Source organism: Protopterus annectens, chromosome 1.part0 (genome assembly GCF_019279795.1).
Source record: "Protopterus annectens isolate FY-2018-M chromosome 1.part0, PAN1.0, whole genome shotgun sequence".
NCBI classification, from domain to species: domain Eukaryota; kingdom Metazoa; phylum Chordata; order Ceratodontiformes; family Protopteridae; genus Protopterus; species Protopterus annectens.
This window is the reverse complement of record NC_056725.1, coordinates 1,302,007,198-1,302,029,629: the sequence shown is the minus strand read 5'-3', so window position 1 is coordinate 1,302,029,629 and position 22,432 is coordinate 1,302,007,198. Positions and strand designations below refer to the sequence as shown.

At 38.4% G+C, this 22,432-nt stretch overlaps 1 protein-coding gene across 1 annotated transcript in view; it reads right to left on the bottom strand.

Moving 5' to 3' along the window:
- CACNG2 (calcium voltage-gated channel auxiliary subunit gamma 2) overlaps positions 1-22,432 on the bottom strand; it is a 1,878,586-nt gene that overhangs the window by 839,958 nt on the left and 1,016,196 nt on the right. The window contains exon 2 of the mRNA XM_044066277.1: positions 7,947-8,030. Coding sequence (XP_043922212.1) covers positions 7,947-8,030 — 84 coding nt within the window. The remainder of the gene's footprint in view (positions 1-7,946; positions 8,031-22,432) is intronic.

The window sequence follows — 22,432 nt, the reverse complement described above, 5'->3', positions numbered from 1 at the left end:
GTCAGACTCAAAGCCTGTCACAAGTGGTGTACCACAGGGCTCAGTCCTGGGCCCACTATTGTTTGGCATCTACTTTTCCAGTACAAGCAAACACAGGAGGGTTATGGCTGACAAAGTTTGCAGATGACTGCAAACTGGGCCATAGTAGAAAACACATCTGACACAGATATCCTTCAGAAGGGTCTCACAGAAACGGATAACTGGTGCCAGAGCCATGGCCTAAAGTTAAATGCCAAAAATGCATAGTCATACCCTTCGGGAAAAACAAGGTTACCCTAGCTACCAAATAGGTGGCAATCCACTGAGCACAGAAGAAGTTATCAGGGACCTGGGGACCCAGGTTGATAGTAGTCTGTCATTCGACACCCATGTAGCTAAAGTAGTTAGGAAGACCTTCTACATTGCCCACCTTATCATGAAGGGATTCTCATCTAGATCAAGGGAGGTCATAGTCTCGCTATACTCATCACTCATCAGACCAATGATTGAGTACAATGCCCCATTCGGAATGTATCTGACCCGACACTTGCAGCAGCTGGAGAGGCCACAAAAGTTCCTCACCAAAAGGATAAAGGGTCTCAAACATCTGTCCTATGCTGCCCGACTGAAAGAACTCCAGCTCTATTCAGTCGCCTACCGCTTGCTCAGAGGTGACCTTTGCCTAACATACAAGGCCATGTCAAACCCAGATTTGATGAATATGCTTCACCTCAAAAAATCTAGATCCGTCAGAGCCACAAGGGCGGGAGACTTAAACCTCGACACGACTATTAATAGGACGTGTTGGAGGGATAGATTCATCACCCAAAGACTCCCTATGCTGTGGAACAAAATCCCGGTATATGTGAGGCAGAGCACCTCGCTGGCCTTGTTCAAGAGAAATCTTGACCAATGGATGGGAGATCGCAGATATACCCCAGGGATTACCTCAGTGTCACTGCTCGACAGAGGCACAGCAAAATAATGGGTATAGTTCCCCATACTAAAGGGGTGGCGTAAGCCACAAAACTATGGTCTAGGCTTGTAAATGCCCTCGGGCAGATAGCCTAGTATGAACCTATGAACCTATGAACCTATGAACCTTGTTATGAAGGACATGTCCAAGCAAGCAGCTACTTCTATACTATACTCCTAATCAGATGTTTGATAGGACTGCAGTCATTTGAAAAATTTCAGGTTTGTTTTTATGTAATCTATGGTCTTTCATTATTAGAAAGTGCAATGTTTTTTGTACAGAGTAGTGGTATATATTTGTTTACTTTTTCTAAATGTTAAGCTGTACAATGGCATTCAAAATTGTTTTCTTTATACTTTAACAAGTAGCTGCTCTTTTGTCTTTGAAACTTTGAGCTTTGTTTATGGATATTTTATTGAAATTTGTCCTAGTATCATTAGTTAGCTTTTTTTTTCCCCAACTCCATGGCCATCCAGTAATATTCCCATTTCTTCCATGCATCCCTCTGCAATCCTTACAATAGAAGACATCAAGATGCAGACAAAAGAGAAGAGAACTAGAGAGAGTGACTATCATCCTACAGGATGTTAGGAATTATTATACCTTTAGGAACCCTACTGCATCAGCTGTTATTCATGATGCAATGCATGTCTGGGCCAGCTGCTTGCAAATGCAAATTTCCACATACTCGCAGTACCTAACAAGAGTGCATATACTCCTTGGAAACCCATTTCCTCAAGTGGGCAATCGAGTGAGGTACTGACCTTTACTGCAGGCAGTCCTCCCCTGTGGAACTCCAAAATGTTTCGACCATCTCTGATGGCAAGACAGCAATAAAACATATAAAAAAATAAAAAAATATAAAACCAACCCAGTGGATAAAGGATGGCCAATAAAGCTGAAGTGGCTGAAACTAAGTGGAGTACCACCCTTCAGGCTCATAGATTTCCTGGATTGAATGGTGGTATACCTTTAAAACCTTTACTGAAAGCAAATAAATTGCCACATCGATTGGCTGTTTTAAATGGTTCTATGGTATTTAATAATGTATGTTGTTGATGTTATTTGTCTGAAGAAGTGCATTGTTATAGCACTAAAGCACTTACCCAATAAATGTCCTGTTGTTGTTTTTACGGCTGTGTTTGATTTGGTATATTGTTTTTTATTAGTGATGGGCAAGATAGCATCAGTATTGACTGGGCAGCTCCTCTAAATCTTGGTTCTCTAAACAAGGCTGAGGCATCTGTGTTAGAAGTAGGGTTCTACCCTCTACACCACAGAGATAATCTGCTCTCACTACATAAAATTAGCAAAAAATAAATAAATAAAAAAATAAAAAAATAAAATATATTGGAACATTTTGGGGGTATTGTCCTATATTTAAAGAAACTAAAATACTTAAACAATGTAATAATAGGGGCATATCATCCATTAAAACAGACAATAGTAAAGGAGTTCTAATTTATGTATTTATTTGGGTTTACCTTTAGATGTGCGTATTGCACAAAGGCAAACAGCAATTGTGCGAAAGGCAGTCTGCAAGATTTGCAAATGCCGAACGGAAAAAAGTTCGAATGTGCAATGAGCGAATACACAGTGAGATTCACTCATTGCACATTTGACATTCTGGGGCGGGTTGCACTATAGTGGGGATCGGGAAATGGTTTCTTTCCCCACTGTAGTGTGATCTTGGAGTTAGAATAATAAAGTAGGGGGGGTGTAGGGGGCGCAGCCCTCCACATGGGGGGTGCAGGGGTGCTTGCTTACCTGCTTTACACTTCATTTTGTTTTGTTCGACAATGTTCGAAAAACAGCAAACTGCTTTTTGATTTGCTGTTTTTTGAACATTAAGGACTGTCGATGTTTACACTTTCATGGTTTTGAGTTGCTCATATGAGCACTCAAACCACTGTGATTCGAGTTTTTAAAGGTAAACCATTTATTTGTTACCCAGGTGTACCCATTGGTAACAACTGCCTGTTTTAGCCCAGAGAGTCCCTTACTGTGGAAACCAAACCCGGTACTATGAGCTTGTACAAGCTAATAGCTTTAACCCCTTAAGTAATTTGTGAGAGTAATTAACTCCTTCAAGCCTATAATGCCTTTTTCATGCTTCCATTTAACATTCACAGCTCATGGCATCCAGATCTTTATGTGGTTTGTCTTCTTTAACTAAGTGAATTAACAGTAGGCAGTATTAGAAAGGTCAATAACTTATTAATAAAATGGCACAAGGATTGTTACCCTAAGATGTCCTGCCCTGCTGTATTGAAAGTAATCACTGTTTATTACTTATTATTCATATTTTTATATTTAAGTTTATAGTTTCACATCGGAGAGACCTACATGCTATTTTTTTTTTTTTACAAAGCCTGTTCTTTTTTTATTATTTATCAAGAAACATCTTTATTAAATTATTAGTTATGGCATAGACAATCAAACATTCGTAAAAATGAAAACAAACCATATTGATATATTTTCAGTTGCAAACATTATAAGTCATATATAACCTACTATAAAGCCATTGTCATTCTAACATTACATAACTCATTCAATTCCTGCCTTTCCTTAAACCTCATTCCTCATTCTAGACATTACTCTGCATGTATTGCTCCCACAATTCCTATTTTTTTCTGTGCAATTTGCTCCTACCCTTTTCTAAAGATCCCTCTTCCTGTTCATTTATCTCTTTTTCTATATTTACTACTTCTAGCGTGGTTGGTTTATACTTTGATATACCTTTCATAGCAATTTTTTTGGCAGCCACCAGATTAACAATACCTTACTATCTTTAAGGAATTCAGATCCTGTATCCCAACTCAAAAAAATAATTTCCTTAGTTACACTCATTTGTTCACTCAGTATTCCAGACAGAGTACTCTGTAGGGATTTTTTAAAGTCTACCAACTCATTGCACTCTCAGTTATCTATTTCTTCCCCATCACATGTTCAACATTTGTAATCTACCTGAGGAGTCTGCCTGGGGTATACAAATACCTATGCAAACACTTTCAAAAATCCTAAATCTTCTAGACTTTGTTGCATATCTGAAAGCCATACATATATCTTCCGATTGTTTCATTGTGAAGTGCTTATCCAATCTCTCTTCCCAATCCTTTCTAGCCTCCTCTAATTGATTTCTACAGTTATCATACAATATTTCATATGCCCTACTAAATATCTACTTTTTCGCAGCAGCTCCTGTTCTAGATTATAGTAAAATGTTTACTAGTGCTGGTTTTTCACATAGGGTGCCCCATTCCTTTTCTCTTTGCCTATACTCCAATATCAAGCCTTGGTAGGTAAGGCAGTGTCTAGCCTGTGTATTCTGTGCCTCTTCCCATTTTATTACTTTTCTCTCTCTTATTATTTACTTCCAGTACCTTGGTTCCAGCTTGCTCTAGCTCTGTACACCTAATTACAGCCATCCCTAATGGAAGGGTCTTGTTTCTGCATTGCAGTTAGAGACCTACATATTATTGAGGGATGTGGTGTGAAATGCCAGAGTAGGAGACAGCAAATTCATTGTCAGTGTTCAGGTTTAACACATTATACTGGAGATATTGCTAGTTGTCTGTTAGTAATTATGAAAATAAACATTTCCATATGCACTTAACACTTACAAAACCACCTTAGATGTTGCTGAAGAAAGCTGCCCTTGATATCTTTACTGTAAGCACAACTTGAGAGATATTCAATGTTATTTATATTGCTAATTATGCAGTTAACAATATGCTTTCATATTTCTATAAACGTCTCAATAAAAATACACTCAGAAAATAATTTTTTGCTGTCATGAAAACTTCTGTCTGGTTAACAAAAGGGTTCTAACAAGATATGCCTAGGTTGTACAGCTTTCAAGATATAGGAACTTGTTTGTGAACATTTATCAAAAATGTAAATCTGGGTTTGTATGCATTATAATATAGTATTTATGGAAAGACTATGAATGCAGAAACTAACATCACTATAAAGAATATGTCTTACTGACAACATTGCTATTTGTGCAGTTTTAATAGGTTTAATTGTTCAAAAAAATAATTACATTTGCTTATCTTATGCATCTTAAGTTGATTCTTCAGGAAATGGTCTGGAGGAATGCAAGGATGTGTGTAGGCTGTTAGGTATGGGACATTCCATGCCACATAGATGTTAGTGAGTTAAAACACTATTTATATTATACAGGAGATGTCACCGTTTTGCTGACAAATGCTTGATGATGACTGAAACTAGAATTGTGAGTTACAGATGTCTGGTTTTATTACATAATGGGTGCTATAGTTACATTTTTCTATTTTTCTGGAATTACTCAATAGTTTTCCATATTGAGATACCACTTATTTGATTTACTATAAAGGACTAGAATCCAGTAATGATTTCTGATAATAACAAACCTATTTTGTGTTCAAGACATGGATATCAAGAAATTTACCTCAAAAGAGGAGAGAAAATGTTTCAGAAGTGAATGCTGACATTCTTTTTGAGAGCACATAACAAGTAGTTATGATTGGAAACACCCTGTCTCCAGTGCTCCAATCATAACAACTTGTTACAGAGGAAAAACTTGTAGGTGCACAAAGTGTTTTATTGTATTGAGAGCTTTAACGCACTTGGCAGTGCTACTCAGGCAGCCAGCATCTTTAAATGCTGTTAGACACTTAAAACTGGCTCACTTGCTTTCACCAGCATGGCAACAGGAAGCACATTACAGCTGCAAAAGCACTTCCAGTGCTGCTCTCTGATAACACTTGTCTGTCACCCAGTCATAATGATGTTCAAAGGTGCTTGGCAAAAGTTGTTTTACACCTTTCAAAAGCTGTTATACACCTTGCAAAGCTGTTACTTTTGGGTGTTGTACTGTAGTCCTGTATAAGTTACATTATCTTTCTACCAGTTTCAGATCATAATCAGTGTATTCTATCTAGTGCTCTTGTCTTATACATAAACAAGCATTCAACAGAAAGATGCCCAAAGTCACAAGGAGGTCTGCATGAAATACCTATTACTGCATGCCCAGGGGTGTTGTGGGAAGAACCTAAATTTTGCTCCATGCAAACCATCAGGTACCTCTGTGGACTTAAAAAGTAAACATCCGTATTTTTGTGCAGTTTGATTTTATATTTAATAGGTGACATATGAAAATTATATCATGTATCATGTGTAAAATAGCTCATCTACCAATTTTAACAGATTGCACGGTGGTGCAGTGGTAGCGTTGTTGCCTCACAGCAAGAGGTTCTCCAGTTCGATGCTCGGCTGGGGTGCCTTCTGTGTGGAGTCTGCATTTCCTCCCTGTGTTCATGTGGGTTTTCTCTGGGTGCTCTGGTTTCTTCCCACATTACAAAGACATCCATATAGAGCATTTCTCCCCAGGCCGCCACTGAAAATTGGCTTTGTTCCAAGTCAGACTTTCCTGGTTAATAAATGTTAAATAAATAACTTTTATGCAGAATTATAACTTTTCATCCATGTGGAGTTTTGGTATGAAGTTTATAGGGTAGTTATTTCAGTGAATAGTATAAAACTGTCTGAAGAAAAACAAAATATTAAAATCATAAAGGGACATGAGGTTTTATGCAACGAGTGCTTCCTCAGTAAGAATAAAGTAGTAGTTATTTTTTTTTTCTTGAGACAGTTTCATGTTTTTTCTTACAATTTAGTACTTGGCACTAATCTGGTGTAGCGACATTTGTACTTGAAACTAGCAATTTATGAAACCTGTCTGTCAGCCTGTTGTGTATTGTTGCAGACTTAAGTTTAGAAATAGTTGTTATCACTACATAATACCTCAACTAGGTTCTGGCCTGTGAATGAATCCATATGAGGTGACATACATATTTCCTATCAGTAGTACAGTTTTCAGAAACGTATATTTTTCAGGTAACACATAATACGATTTGTTTGTATATGTGCATAGTTTTATATATATATATATATATATATATATATATATATATATATATATATATATATATCTATATATATATATATATATATATATATATATATATATGTATATGTGTGTGTGTGTGAGTGTGTGTGTATATATGGGTCTATATTACGAGATCGAAAACCTGTTTCAGTGAACACAACACCGACATGTAGAGCGCGAACTATGGTAACGGCGAACGTTCAAAACCACGAAACACGATATGTCAAAGTGTTATGGCTGGCCCGTCTGCGGTATAGCTCCGTAAGGTAAGTGTGTGATAGTTACGGACCTTAGGGTTAGGGTGCGGGTTAAGATAAATGCATAGATAAGTAATGTATGTAAGGTTTAGTCTAGGATTAGAAGTAGGGTTTTGTTAAGTGTATGTGTATGGATTATTTGTTTTGTTTGGGTATATGTCTGTAGGGTAAGTGTGCGATAGTTACAGACCTTAGGGTAAGAGTGCGGGTTAAGGTAAGTGCATTGATAGTAATGTATGTAAGGTTTAGTGTAGGGTTAGAAGTAGGGTTTGGTTAGTGTATGTATATGTTTTATTTATTATGTTTGGGTATGTAGTATGTAGCGTGCGGTGGTGTTGGCCAACTATAACAATTCGAGATTTGAAATTTTGCGGTTTAGGGGGTTCGGCGTATTTGTGATTTGGGCTATGTGTGTCAGTATTGTGGTGTTCGCTGAAATGAGTTTTCGATTTCGTAATATAGACCCGTGTATGCACATGCCTGAATGTGCACACAGACAGACATACAAACACACACACACACACACACACACACACACACACACACACACACACACACACACACACACACAGATTTGTACCATATAGTACATTGTCACATTATATGATCCTTGCTCTCATCTACAAAACTAGGTGCACTTAAATGGAAAGTAGCTATAAGATAAAACTCAATGCAATCTCTGAATATATTTTAAAATCTAAAATTTTCCTACCAGTTTCATTTAAATTCTCAAGTCTAAAAAGATGAGTAAAGTAAAGTATTATATGCTTCATGCTCCAGTAAACTTAAAAAAATTACTTACGTAAAAAGTACTCTGCTGTGTCTGCTTCGTAATCTGCATCTTCGGGGAAATGATCAATCTGTTTACACAAACCCTTAAAATTTCCTACAAGAAATGAGAAAGCATAAAATTAGTGTAAAAAGAGAAAGTGACTTATGCCTTACACATTTACAGGCTCTGTGTGATTAGAGCAGATTATATATTACATCATTAATCTGAAATGTATATCCCATTATAATTTGTGATATTAGCAATGAATCTGTTACCTTCTGTTGCCAGTTAATCTTTAGATGTTTCGGAAATGCTGTGTTGCTTAATTGCGTTTTAGTAAACACCTATCTGTGATAAACTGGGCAGCTTTATTTGCTTATCAGTGAAACCTTAAACCATTTCCATGTTACCATTTATGGTGTCACAAATACTACATTAACTATGCAAAAAAAATTGACATTACATTTATTTTTATAATTATTCGGATAGTGCAAAAGTATAAGATGAATTCCATAAGGTAAAAAATGCAGCTCTAAAAAAAAATTCAACATGTGGTAATGGGGCATAAGTGCTGAAATACTGAATTTATTCAAATAGTAGCTACTCCAAATGGCATCGGCATATAAACAATATATAAAGGATTACAATCAGGTCTTCAGTTGTAACCAAGCTGTTATGTCTCATCAATGGATTAAAGAAAATCACCTTGAGATTGACGCAGAAAAGGTAAAGTCCTGAAATCTATTTGAAGAACAGCATAACACTTGTGGCTACAACTGAAAACATTATGATAATTCCTTGTGGTACATGGGAAGTTGTATCTGCCCCAGAGTGCAGACAAACAATATGTGACAGCTTGAAGTGTTTTCAGTTTTCAACATACATGAAACAAGGGAATAAAATATAATGCAATATAATTAATAGCTTTAACCAGGGAACTGACAGTGCAGTCAATATAATTTGCTCCATGGTTATTGCACATTTTTTGTTCATCCTCATGAATCAGTATTATTTACACTAAATTTGTGCTTACAGATCTAAGCAACAGATGTGTAACCTCTCATTGTGGAAGAGGGATATATTTCCAATGCAAAATGAGGAGCTTTTCCTCAAAATGCTCTACAGTGTAATGGCTTTTGAAGTTTGCTAGTTAGGAAGGTATGTACTTTTTTCCCCAAATATTATTTATGTGACAGTCTGAGGTAAGTTAAAGTCAATAATCTGTCCGGTTCTGATCCAGTTCTGTGGCAACTGTCTCCCGTATTGCAGTGTCATCTTTGCTTAGCTGTAACAGTGAGGTTCGTTAAGAACCTACCATAATTTTATTTAGTTAGTTAGTTTGTTTACTAGGGTAATACAGCGATCGCAATAGATCATTTGCAGGCACACTGAGCCTGTTATAGATAGGTCTTTATGCATGAACCTGATTATAACATAGCTAGTTTTCCTTTGATTTCAGACTATAATCAGTGCACTCTTTGTTTTATAAATTTACCTTGACAACTTTATTATAGCCTGGAAATACTTAAACTTCACATAATATAAATTCTAAATGGGAGTTGGGAGCTGTGCTTTTTATTTGATGCAATACATCTTACAAGCTAAATCTGCACTGGAAATAGGTCTACAAATCATAGGTTCATAGGTTCATAGGTTCATACTAGGCTATCTGCCCTAGGGCATTTATAAGCCTAGCCAGAGTGTGTTTGGCTTTCGCCACCCATTTTAAATTAATTTTGCTATGCCTTTTTTTGAGGTTAGTATACTGTGCCTCTGTCTAACAGTGACACAGAAGTGATAGCCAGGGTAAACCTACGATCTCCCATCCACTCATCAAGATTCCTCTTGAAGAGAGTCAGTGTGGGACTCTGCCTAACCTGGACTGGGATTTTATTCCAGAGTGAAGGGAGCCTCTGGGTTATGAATCTGTCCCTCCAGCATGTCCTATTTATTTCAGTGCTGAGGTTCAAGTCTCTCGAGCGCGTTGCTCGATGGGATTTGGATTTTCTGAGGTGCAGCATGTCCATTAATTCCGGGTTGGACATGGCTTTATACGTCAGGCACAGATCGCCTCTGAGCAGGCGGTATGCCACTGAGTAGAGCTGGAGTTTCTTTAACCGGGCAGCATATGGCATCTGTTTGAGCCCTTTGATCCTCTTGGTGAGGTACTTTTGGGGTCTTTCCAGTTGCTGCAGGTGTCTGGTAAGGTACATCCCAAAAGGGGCATTGTACTCAATTATGGGCCTGATGAGGGATGAGTAAAGAGGTACGATGACCTCCCCTGATCTAGATGTTAATCCCTTCATGATTAGGTGGGCTATATAAAATGTTTTTCTAACCACTTTGGCCATGTGGTTGTCAAATGAGAGATTGCTATCAACTTGGGTCCCCAGGTCCCTAATGAATTCTTCTGTACTTAATGGATTACCACCTATGTGGTAATTTGTGGGCACTTTGTTTTTGCCAAAGGGGATGACTATACACTTTTTGGCATTTAGCTTGAGGCCATGGCTCTGGCACCAGTTGTCTGTTTCTATGAGGCCCTTTTGGAGGATGCTTGTGTCGGCTGGAGAGTTGATTATGGCGCCCAGTTTGCAGTCATCTGCGAACTTGGTCAGCCACACTCCTTCCGTGTTGGCCTGTACCGCCGAGAAATATATACCGAACAAGAGAGGTCCCAGGACTGAGCCTTGTGGGACGCCACTTGTAACTGGTTTGGAGTCTGACATGGCTCCAGCAATTCTAACCATGTGGGTTCTGTCCTTGAGCCAGTTTGCAACCCATCTAGTGACATAGGGGTTTATATTTAAGCTGGTGAGCTTATCTATAATGCCCGAGTGGGGTACTGTATCGAAGGCTTTTGCGAGGTCCAGGTAGGCTGTGTGGACCACCTTCCCCTCGTCAATGGCCTTGGTGACTGTTTCAAAGAAATCGACCAGGTTTAAGAGGCAGGATCTGCCCTTAACAAAGCCAAACTGGGTAGGATCCAGTGTCTGTAGGTCCCCAATATCTTTATTTATGAGGTCCATGATGATCCTTTCCATAGCTTTGCAGAGCAAGCTAGTCAGACTTATGGGGCGATAGTTTCCAGGATCCATTGAGGCACCACCTTTGTGGAGAGGGACCACTGTTACTGTACGCCACTCTTTGGGTACATATCCTGTAGTAAGACTAAGATTGAACAGTAGTTTTATGTTTGGGTTTAGCTGTTCTTGGAGTTCATGTAGGACGCAGCCTGGGACACCATCTGGTCCCATTGATGCTGTGTTTTTTGCTTTGGAGAGGGCGGCTCTTACCTGAGCATCTGAGATGTCAGGGGGGCAGCACTCTGTTGGGATAGATATTTGCCCTTTTGGTGGGGAGAGGGGGGAGAAGTTTGCACTGAACCTGTCAGCTAGGATGTTGGCAATGTCTGTGGGCTCGGTGTATTTTTTGTCATTTTGGACTAATTCTGAGCATATCTGGGAATTCCCTCCCAGGTTCCTAACACAACTAAAGAAAGCCTTGTGATTATCCTTAGTGTCCTGTGCAATTTTTCTCTCGAAGCTGGCCTTAGACGATTTTATGAGTGCCCGTAGTTTTTTGCTAATACTGATCAGAGATGCCTTCCCTTTTTGGGATTTTGCTCTATCATGTAGTAGCTTCCTCCTTCTATTGTATAGTTTGTTTATGGCTGGGGTCCACCAGACAGGATGTCTGCCTTTGGAGGACTGGGTCTTGGTTTTATTTGGGATTGCATGATCCATGCATTCCTGAAGGTGTTCATAGAATGTGTTTATAAAGGATTCTGCGGTCTGGGCCGTATTTTTCACAGGCCCAGGGGCTTTGAAGGATTTCGCCTCGGTTTTGAGGCGTGTGAAATTTGCTTTAGAGAAGTTTTTCACTGTGGTTTTCTGGGCAAGGGGTGGGGTCGGGATGTGAATATCCAGTGAGATTAGTTTATGGTCTGATCTTACCAGTGAGGGATACACTTCTGGTCTGGAGCATAGTGTCCCCATGTTGGTGATGATCAGGTCCAGTATGTTTTCCCCTCTTGTGGGAGTGGTAACAAGTTGTTCCATAGCATTTGAGTTTATACATTCTAGGAACCTTTGGGCTAGGGTGTTGGAGCTAGAGTAATGCTCCCAGTCTATGTTTGGGTAGTTGAAGTCGCCCAATATAATGGTGTTTGGAGAGACCTTCATATTTTCCAGTATTCTCAGGAAGGCCAAGTGGGGTTCCTGTGTTTGGGAGGGTGGTCTGTAGCAGGCTATAAACTGGAAGGCAGTTTTACCCACAGTTAGTTGCACATGGATAGTCTCTGATGCTTTGTGCTGTGCCACCAACCTGGAGGTGTGGGTATCTTTGACGAATATTGATACTCCCCCTACTTTTGTGGTTCGGTCCAAGTTTTGGGGCCAAAAAGCATGGTATGAGGTATAACCTGGTAGTGCTGGGGTGCTCTCGGGAGCCTTGAACCAGGTTTCTGTTACTGCACAGATATCGATGTTCTCCATGCTAAGGAGAGTTTCGAGTGCGTGCATCTTGAGGTTTAGACTTCTGGCGTTGAGTAGCATTGCTCTTAGTTTCTTATCCCTTGTGATACCTATGGAGGTGGGTTTGTCTTTTGAGCCTTGCCTAAAAAAGGCACTATGGGGTAGCAAGAGCCTTTGCCAATATCCGAAAGCCCAGGGTGACAGGTGCAAGCCGTCCCTAGCAAAGCATCGTGGCTTGTCGAGCATGTCATCCCAGGCTGACAGGCATTGGATCCCCTTTGAATGACACCAACACTTAAGCCAATTGTTGAAATTGATCATCTTGTCTTCATATTGTGGCATCATTCTTGGTGAGGGTAAGATGCTACTCAAGGTCAGGGTCATACCGGCCTGGGCTACATGCTCAGAGAGCTCCTCTATGTCTCTTTTCATGTAGTCCAGGGAGGTACGTCTCAGGTCATTCACACCGGCATGGACAATGACTGAGTCATATTTGTACTTCCCTTGGAGTGACCTGAGTGCTTGTGTTATGTGGCGGATCCTAGCGCCCGACAGGCAGCTCACCGTGACCTTCTCCTTGTTCAGCCTGGTGAGCGGGACGTCAGTGTGCCTGACGATAGAGTCACCTATTACAAGTGTATCAGGTGTGTTGTTTAGCCTTAAGGGCTGTGACTGTTTGGCACACTGGCTTTGTGAGCTATGTGTCGCATGTGTTTTGTTTTGGGGTAGCGGTTGCTTGGGTGTCTGCTTTGGAGGTCTCTGCTGCTTAGGCAGATTTTTATTTAGAGCCTCCGAGTATGTTTTTGTGTGTTTATGTGTTTGGTTTGTTGTCGTGGTAGGTCTATATGAGACTGGAATTGTAGTGAGCGTGGTTTCCTTCTCCTCCTGACTGGTTATGCCAGTACTGAGTTGAGAGAGCTTAGCCTCCAGTTTGGCTATATGGTTGCATCTCTCACATGTGTTGGAATTTGTTGGGAGGAGGAGAGGGTTGTCTGTGTACATGAGACAGTTGTAACATTGCCTCAAGATTCCCAGATTCACCAGCTGGACCGGAGAGGAGATTGACAACTGACCTTTGGACATGCTAGAATAGTATTGGGAATTCCTTTATAATTGAAAAAAAGGGCCAATGGGGAACAAGGTACTCAAGAGGAGTTTGTGAGGGTGTAGTGCTTTTAATTTTTTAGAGCTGACTTATATAATTGCTTTAGTGAGCAAGTGCCAGGTAACTTAAATGCAATGTGTTACATGTAACTTAAATGCAAAAATGACAAACAGTAACTTTCTTTCAAGTGAAACAAGGAAATAAGTACAGTAAGCAATGCAGATATCACTAGGGATCCACAGAAGTGCTAAAAGGCCGCGTTTTAGGTGGAATTAGCATTTCAGGGAAATAAACAAACAACAAGCATACAAATAAAGCTAGATTCAGCAGGCCTGGATCTAGTCTATGCTACAGCAAACAAGATGTACCAATTTCAGTAAGAAACAGTTAGAATATGCAGGCACTATAAGCCTTTAACCAGAAATTCCCTGCTCAGAAGGGCAGAGTCCAGCCTCTCCTCCCACAAGAGTGCGGACCGCAATCCTTCTTAACGTAAAATAACTGGCCTGAAGCCCAAGTGCTTAAACCAGAACTAATACACTTTTAGAATAACAGACACTGAGCTCTCAATCAGCAGTTCCCAACTTAGAAGGATGTAAGCTACCTGTCCTGCCACCACAGTGCAGGCCACAAACCTTCCTAATGTAAAACAACTGGTCTGAAGCCCAAGTGCTTAATCCAAAAGACTTAGAAATGATAGCTACACTTTAATCAAGTTACTACCAGCAGTAATAAATACAACTGAATACTTTAAAGAATGCCTGGATTAGTGCTCAAGTTATACAAACAAAGCTAGATTCAGCAGGCCTGAATCTAGTCTATGCTACAGCAAACGAGGTGTACCAATTTCAGTAAGAAGCAGTTCAAATATGCAGGCACTATAAGCTTTAACCAGAAATTCCCAGCTCAGAAGGACAGAGTCCAGCCTCTCCTCCCACAAGAGTGCAGAACACGAACCCTCTTAATGTAAAATAACTGGCCTCAAGCCCAAGTGGTTAAACCAGAATTAATACACTTTTAGAATAACAGACACTGAGCCCTCAATCAGCAGTTCCCAACTTAGAAGGATGTAAGCTACCTGTTCTGCCACTACAGTGCAGACCACAAACCTTCCTAATGTAAAACTGGTCTGAAGCCCAGGTGCTTAAACTAAAAGGCTTAGAATGAGTTACACCAAGCAGTAATAAATAGAATTGAGTACTTTTAAGATGACGCAAAAGCATGCATCTCTATCCATTTGCATTAGTAATAATGACGGCATCAGTTTCCATGTACAGGTATATTCTGAGTGCATGACATGCGGAAGGTGCTTAGCACTTCTGTTTTGTAATGCTGCTTTGCAGCATTGAAATATGCTGTGAAAATACTGATTATAGTGGGTCTACAGCACAGTATTACAAATGAGGAGGGATCCACGTCTTCAGGATAGTCTAACACAGGAAATATAGGTATTCAGTAGTAGTAATAGTAATAGTATAGTCATTAATAGTAATAATAGTAATACTATAGTCATATTATGTACAGATGTGGAATGAATTTGAAGCAATCATTCGACAGGTTTCTGTAGTGCATGGAGCATGAGGATCGCATGCCAAAAAAGGGAAAAATATAACTTTGTTAAACGTCGCCCCAATATGCAAAAGGTACTTAAAGTTTTGTTAAGCAAATCTCAGTGCTGTTATGCTCTAGCCTCATGCTACATCATAACCGCCAGCTGTGCTGGTCATCACAGAATAGCAGTGAGTAGCTAAACAGCTTTAACAGCTGTTGCACGTCACTGTCATGCATGCATAAAAAAAAAAGGTTTTAAAGCCATTCATTCCTCATGAGGTACATTGCTTCAGTTCAATGAATTTGTGGCAGCACTGAGTATTTTATGGCTTTCAAAAATGTAGAGGATTTTATGCTTCTGTACTTTTTTCTGTAACTCGTAGTACATGGAGCAGATAAAACTTCATGCCCTACAAAGAATTATGATCACATCTCTCTGATCATAACTCATTATGTTTTCTCAATAAGGACATCAGTCTTTGATTCACTCTGATCCTGTGGTAAACTGCACAGCAGCCTGGTTATGATGGGAGACCAAATCGTAATCTTCTACGTTATGCTGACTCAGTAGAACAGATTGGCCTAATAAGCAGAAATATAAACTTTAACAACAGATATCAGATGAGTGATCCATTGCAGCCTGTAAATATTTTTATAGCTACTAAATAAGCAGTGACACTGGTTTGCACCCTACGTCTCTCAAAAATTCCCTTAAATCTGTCCCATGCATTCTGGAAGTATTCCATTATTTGATCTCTACTTCTACTTTTGAGGGACCTTTATACTTCTCTGTTGCTATAGGTTGAAATATTTTTTACATTTTTTTCTGGGGAATTCTAGGTGTCATAAAATGTTCATGCACATCTCATAAATAGCATTACAAGACAAGAGATATAATTCAAAAGTGATTGCTTTAGAATTCATACTGAAAAAAATGTCACTCTGTTATTAGGCACCTTCTGATCAGTGTTTGTACCCTTACTCTTTAAGAGACAGTCACTTCTGTTCTGAATCAAAAACTTTATTCTTCACTCAGCACTATGTGATCACTGGACTCATGTCTAGAATAAACTGCTGTTAAATTGCAAGTGTATAAAGTAAGGCTCTGATTTATTATGCTGATGCATGCATTACCATATTTAAATATTAATACATCCAAATTGTCTGAAAATGAATCTTCAAAATACAGGATGTGCTAGAATTGGATAGTTCCCAGCCTGTAAAATCCAAAAGTGTGATTGCCCTTTTACACAGACTGACAGCTCTTATAGTTTCTGGCTTTGTTAAGAAAATTATGAAGAGATGCAAACAGAGGAAATCAGGTGAAAAGTTACTATTTCATGAGATTTGAAATGTGAGGTAGGCCTATACACTGACGACATCTTATAACCTTGAAAATGAGTGCAATGCTCAATTTCATTTAAAAGGAAAAATAGTAAATTATTCTGTTATGTTCAGTACTATGCATTTACTCTAAGGGGCCTTTTTCCAACCCCCATGTAGGCAGTCATCCAGATGGCAAAGACAGTTGAGTGACTAAAATTCCAGCTAATACCACTTCAGTTTGGGCACAACAGAATATGTTTCATCATGTTATTTAAGAGACTTTGGGAAGCAAAAACAATCATTAAAATAAAAACTACTAAATTTGATGGAGATGTATGCTTTTCCTTTCTGCTTATTAAAGTCTGTAATGTGATATTTTGGACTAACACCCTGCACTTAGACAGACTGTAGTCTTTTATACATATTAGTCCTTTCCCTCCTGGAAATAATGTAGCAGCCAGCTCAAAAAGGGACTTATCATTGTAATATTTAACCCATGTCCGGTCTGTGCAGGAAATCTCAGATCTGGAACTGATGAATCATATGACACAAAGCCTTAATGAGTATAATGCAATTTCTTTTATATCCTCCCATGTGGCCTCATTAGGGGAATAAATCAGGATATTCATAATCATTAAGGGTCAAGAGTTGGGCTGAGCTCAATACAAATTCCTAACACAACACACAGAAGAGATTATATCAGCTCACTTAATGATAGTAAATTCCAAAGATAAAAGTGGATTCATCTCAATATTTGGGTTTAACTTGTTATGTTGGGTATAGAATTATCAAAACACCCTATAGCAGTGTTACTACACTGTGTGCCAAAAATACATCTTCATCAAACACACATCTTGCTGCATTTTTAAAGATGCATGCTGATTGCATCTGCAATTTTTAACAGTTTAAAATATTAAGCAGAAATAGCTAAATAGTTCATCTTGTCATTAAAAAATGATGAACCAAAAAATAACCTGGAAGTAGGAATACTATGTAACAAATTGGGTCTGTATTAGATAGTTGAAATCTACTTAACTCGAACCTGTATTCATTGACACCAAAACAGTGAAATTCACTTCCGTGAATGACAAAAACTTTGCTAGGAAATTTACTGGAAATAGCTCTGTGTTTAGGGACTTCTCAACAGCAAGCCTTCTTCAATTACTTGATGACTTAAATTCTGCTGTAATCCTCCTATGAAGGATCTTATTGCTAAAGATGCCACCTATGCCTCTGACATCTACTCCCACTTAAATAGTTCTATTGATAAAGCAGTCCCTATCCACAGCAAATGTAATGAGAAGTTTAAAAACAACACCCTGTGGTAGAATAATCATATAAATAAATTATACAACAAGAAAAATAAACTGCTTAATGTTTATATAGAGGTCTCATTCTGCCTACCTTAAGAGCACACTTAAGCAAACTAACATAGCTTAAGGGAACCATTTGGAAGCTCAAAGCTGAGTATGAACTTAAAATAGCTACCAAAACCAAAAATAACTGCAAATTTGTCTTTAAATATGTCAGGAAGTTAAGAATTAGCACATAACATTGTTTGGAGCTAGTCCATAATAATACTATAGCTAATATCCTAGCTAACAAATTTAATACAAATTTCTCTCCACCCACAGTTATAGCTTCCCACAGGTTCCACAATCCCAGCCATCCCCTTTGATTACTATGGAATATGTTCTCACAGCCTTTTCCAAAATTAAGAATACTTCATCCATTGGCTTTGACAACATACCAGGTTGTCTGACTAGCAGTGTCAAATATGGCATTTCTGAACCCCTATTTAGCTTATTTAATCTTAGTCTATCCACTGGTTACATTTCTGAAGCCTGAAAAACAGCCATTGTAACGCCATTTCACAAGAGTGCCCAATCATGGACCCTGGTAACTATAGACTGATTAGTGTCGTGTCACATACTGTATATAAAGCTATGAAGTGCATTATCTCAAACTTCATTAATCTGGACATTGAAAATCTCTTAACCCAGGACCTTCATCAATTTGGCTTTACAAAGGAAAGTCCTACTACTTTAACCTCATTAATTTCTTTGAATAAGTAAATGATGCCATACATAGTGGTTGTGCAGTTTATACAGCATATCTAGGCCTGGCCAAGGCCTTTGACACTATTCCCCATGCAGGCATTACTGATAGACTTGTAAATCTGAATATAAATCTATGTATATAGTGTGAGGATAGCTAACTGGTTGTCTGATAGATCCCATGTTATTACAGTAGCAGGTATCACTTTTGAAATCAAACCAGTCACCAAAGCTGTACCACAGGCCTCAATTTTATGCCCTCTGCTATTTTGCATATATTTCTCAGACATTAAAGCCAGTACTTCTGGCCTATGGTTAATTATGTCTGCATATGGTTTTAAATTGTGTGTTGTTATTCAAACTTCAACTGACTCACAATTGCTCCAGCATGACTTAAACCATGTTAATAATTAGCGCAAGGACAATGGTCTCAAACTAAATGTGAAAAAATGTAGCATAATTCACTTTGGTAATCAAACCAGTTTTGCTTACTGAATAGGTGATACACCTCTCCAATCAGTCACTTTTGTAAGGGATCTGGGAACTTTTGTTGATAATTCCTTATCATTTACCCATCATGTCTTCTCAGTAGCTCAGAAAGCCTTTTATCTGACCTATCTAATTTCCAAAGCCATTTCCACTTAATGCAAATAAATCTAAAGTCTTACCTTTACTCATATCTTATCAGACTCATTATTGAATATAATGCATCTTTTGGCATGCATTTATGTAAATAAATCACACAATTTGACAGACCTCAGAGATTCACAACAAAAAAGATCAGTGACCTCAAAAATTTTAGTTATGATCAAATACTCAGTTAAAGGAACTAAACCTTCATTAGCCGATATATAACACATGTTGGTGTGATAGATTCATATCCCAATATCTGTCTCACCTCTAGAACAAACTTCTGCTACATGTCAAACCGAGTAATACCTTTGCAATCTTCAAAGTAAACCAAGATAATGGGATGAGCAGATTCTCTCCTAGTCTATCTTGTCTTGACCTCCTTGAGGCAAAAGGGAAATTTTGAATATATATTTTTTTGCTAGGCTGGACATGGTCTGCATACTGATTGCCTATTACTTACCTATGAACCCATTTCTTGAAATAACTTAAGAAATATCTCCTTGTTTGACATTCAGAAGTTGTTGTTCTTCTTCTTCTTTTGGCTTTTCCCAGTTAGGGGTCGCCACAGTGGAACTCCAGTCCGCTAATGTTTGGCAGTAAATTTTTACATTCAGAAGTATCATTTTATTATTACAATTGCACACCATAGATATTGCAGCTACTGCCATTTGTATCCATTAAAATTTTATAGCTTTAGCATGTTATTAGAATTTGTTCACATTACTTATATATTCATTTTTCTCTAAGGAAAACTACAAGGGCAGAAAAACTGCACTTTTGTAACTAAATATTTATTTATTTATTTTATACTTTGATATTTGTTTACCAGGAAAGTCCACTGGGCCAGTAAGAGCCTATTTTCAGTGGAAGCCCGGGAAGAAAAACCCCACAATTAAACAGCATACAAAGCAGACATGCAAATAAGTTCCACAAGTATATATACATAGCAAACATGTAGAGGTCCAAAGATAAGTCCATATACCAAGCATGAACAATCAGTTAAGTTCTACATAGCAATTATAATAATAAGTGGGTTAATACAAAGATATTCTTATACGTATAAATATATGCAGTAAGCCACAGTCATTAAAGATGAATATTGAAACAAATGAAGAAAGATACATTCAGTCTCTTGAAAAAAATAACAATTGCTAGAAGCAGAGGTAAAAGTAAGCAAGTAGTTGTTGTTTTGAGCCATTTTTGTAAGCAAGTGTTACAGAGTGAATTAATGAAGAGGCTTAAGAGTAAGGTAGATAGGGTGTAGCAGGTAATTCATAGGGTCATAGGTTCATAGGTAGGTACTAGGCTATTGGCCCTAGGGCCTATATAAGCCTAGCCAAACGGTGCCCTGGCTTTTGCCATCCAAGACAATTATTGATAGAAAATATATTGGATACAGAAGAAGAGTAGAGGCAAACTGAGTAGTGAATGAGCGGGAGGAAAGTATCATAGTAGGGGAGGTCAGGATTTAAAAGATGAAGGTAATGTACAATTGCAGATCCATATAGAAGAGAGCTAGTATAGATAGTCTAGAGTTAGAAATATGTAAATATGATACAGAGATAATGTTATAAGTGAATGCCGTATGGTTTCAGAAATACGGTTCTCTGTTGTTAAGACTCCCATATACATCTTCATGACTGGTAGAATATTGCAGCAGGTTGTAATTTCTGTAATTTATAATTTAGTTGAAGTGTCACAAGCAGACACTGTAAATGAAGCTATTAAAGTACTATAGCTGCAAGTAATTCTGCAAAGAGTTTTAGCTAAAAACTAACATGCAACATACATTAGATTACAAAAATAACTGCACTTGTGACTTCATATTTAGAATTTTCACAAGGTGAGTAACTATGAAATCAGGTCTGAATAATTCTTTACACTGCAATACATAGCCTATAATACATTAATGATCTGCACTGTACTGGTAATATTATTTGGCCAAATGTAACTTCATTGTCATATTCACTCTTTAGTCTGTTTCTTCACGTACAACAGTTAATATTGTGCTTAAACTATTTAATTTCATTTTCCAAAGGATTTCTTAATGATTGCATTATCCCTCATGACCTATTTCAACTTCAAAACATGGAGCTCTCTGATTTGCCAGTGGGTCTCTGAAGCTGTGATGTCAGATTCGTGTTCAGGTCCTTCCTCCATTTTGCCATGCTGAGACCTAAATTTAAAGAAATCTAAATGAAGGAAAGTAAGAGAATAACAAATAATGTAAAAAGAACCACGTATAGCAAGTTGTAAAATTACAATAGCAGCAAATCAGGCCACAAAACAAAATGCACAAATAAATGCCTTCACATTAACTAACACGCACATAAAAGAACTACACTATAAACTCATTATCTTATAAACCTAACCCTCAGGCATCATCATCATCATCCCCCTTTTCCCATTTTCTACATGGGGTTGGGGTATCATGTTAACTGCCACCAGCTCTCTCTTGATTCAGTGCCACACTCGTCCCTTCTTCAACACTCATGCTTGACTGTTACAGATCTTCTTTCACACATTCCATCCCCCTCTTTGCTGGATGTTCTTGTTTCCTCTTACCTTCTTCCTGTCTGTCCCAAATCTTCTTCACCAGACTGTCTTCTGATTTTCTGCACATGTCCAAACTACCGTAATCTGTTCTCTTTGATCTTTTCTGCTATTGTAACTACTTTGATGTCTGCTCTTATGCCCTCATTTCTTTGTCTGTCCCTACCTCCCTTCTCAGGCACTTCATTTCCATCACCTCTAGCTTCTTTGTCTGCTCTGACTTTACTGCTCAGGTTTCTGTACCATACAGTAGTACTGGTTGCACCACTGTCTTGTACACCTTACTTTTCAGTTTCTTTAGCATTCTTCTGTCAGACTACAGCTGACACTCTGTGCCAGTTGGCTGCAGTCCCTCTGATGATAAGCTTTGACCTCCTCATTGAAGTATACCTCTCAGATACTTGAAAATGTTAACCTTTTCCACTGTCTTCCTTTACATCTCAATTCTCAGCTTCTTCTGATTTCAACCATTTGCTACCATTACAACTGTCTTATCTGTACTCAATTTGCCTGTAAAGCTACATCATGTGCATACAGAAACTTTGTTGATCTGTTCCCTCCAACCTGTTTGCTAATATAGTCCATCACCAGTTGAAACACCAGTATGAAACCTCACCCTGAGTATAGTAACATAAATACCCTATTTACTATAAAACCAGCTAAACATTAAAAAAAGAAAATTCCAGAGCTACAGAAGAAAACTGATTGCTACACTGCCCTGTCATATAAAAGCTATATACATGGCATGAGGCCTGATTCATTATACAATTGCTATATACTCAGCATAAGCCATGTCCGACAAACTACTTAATTACA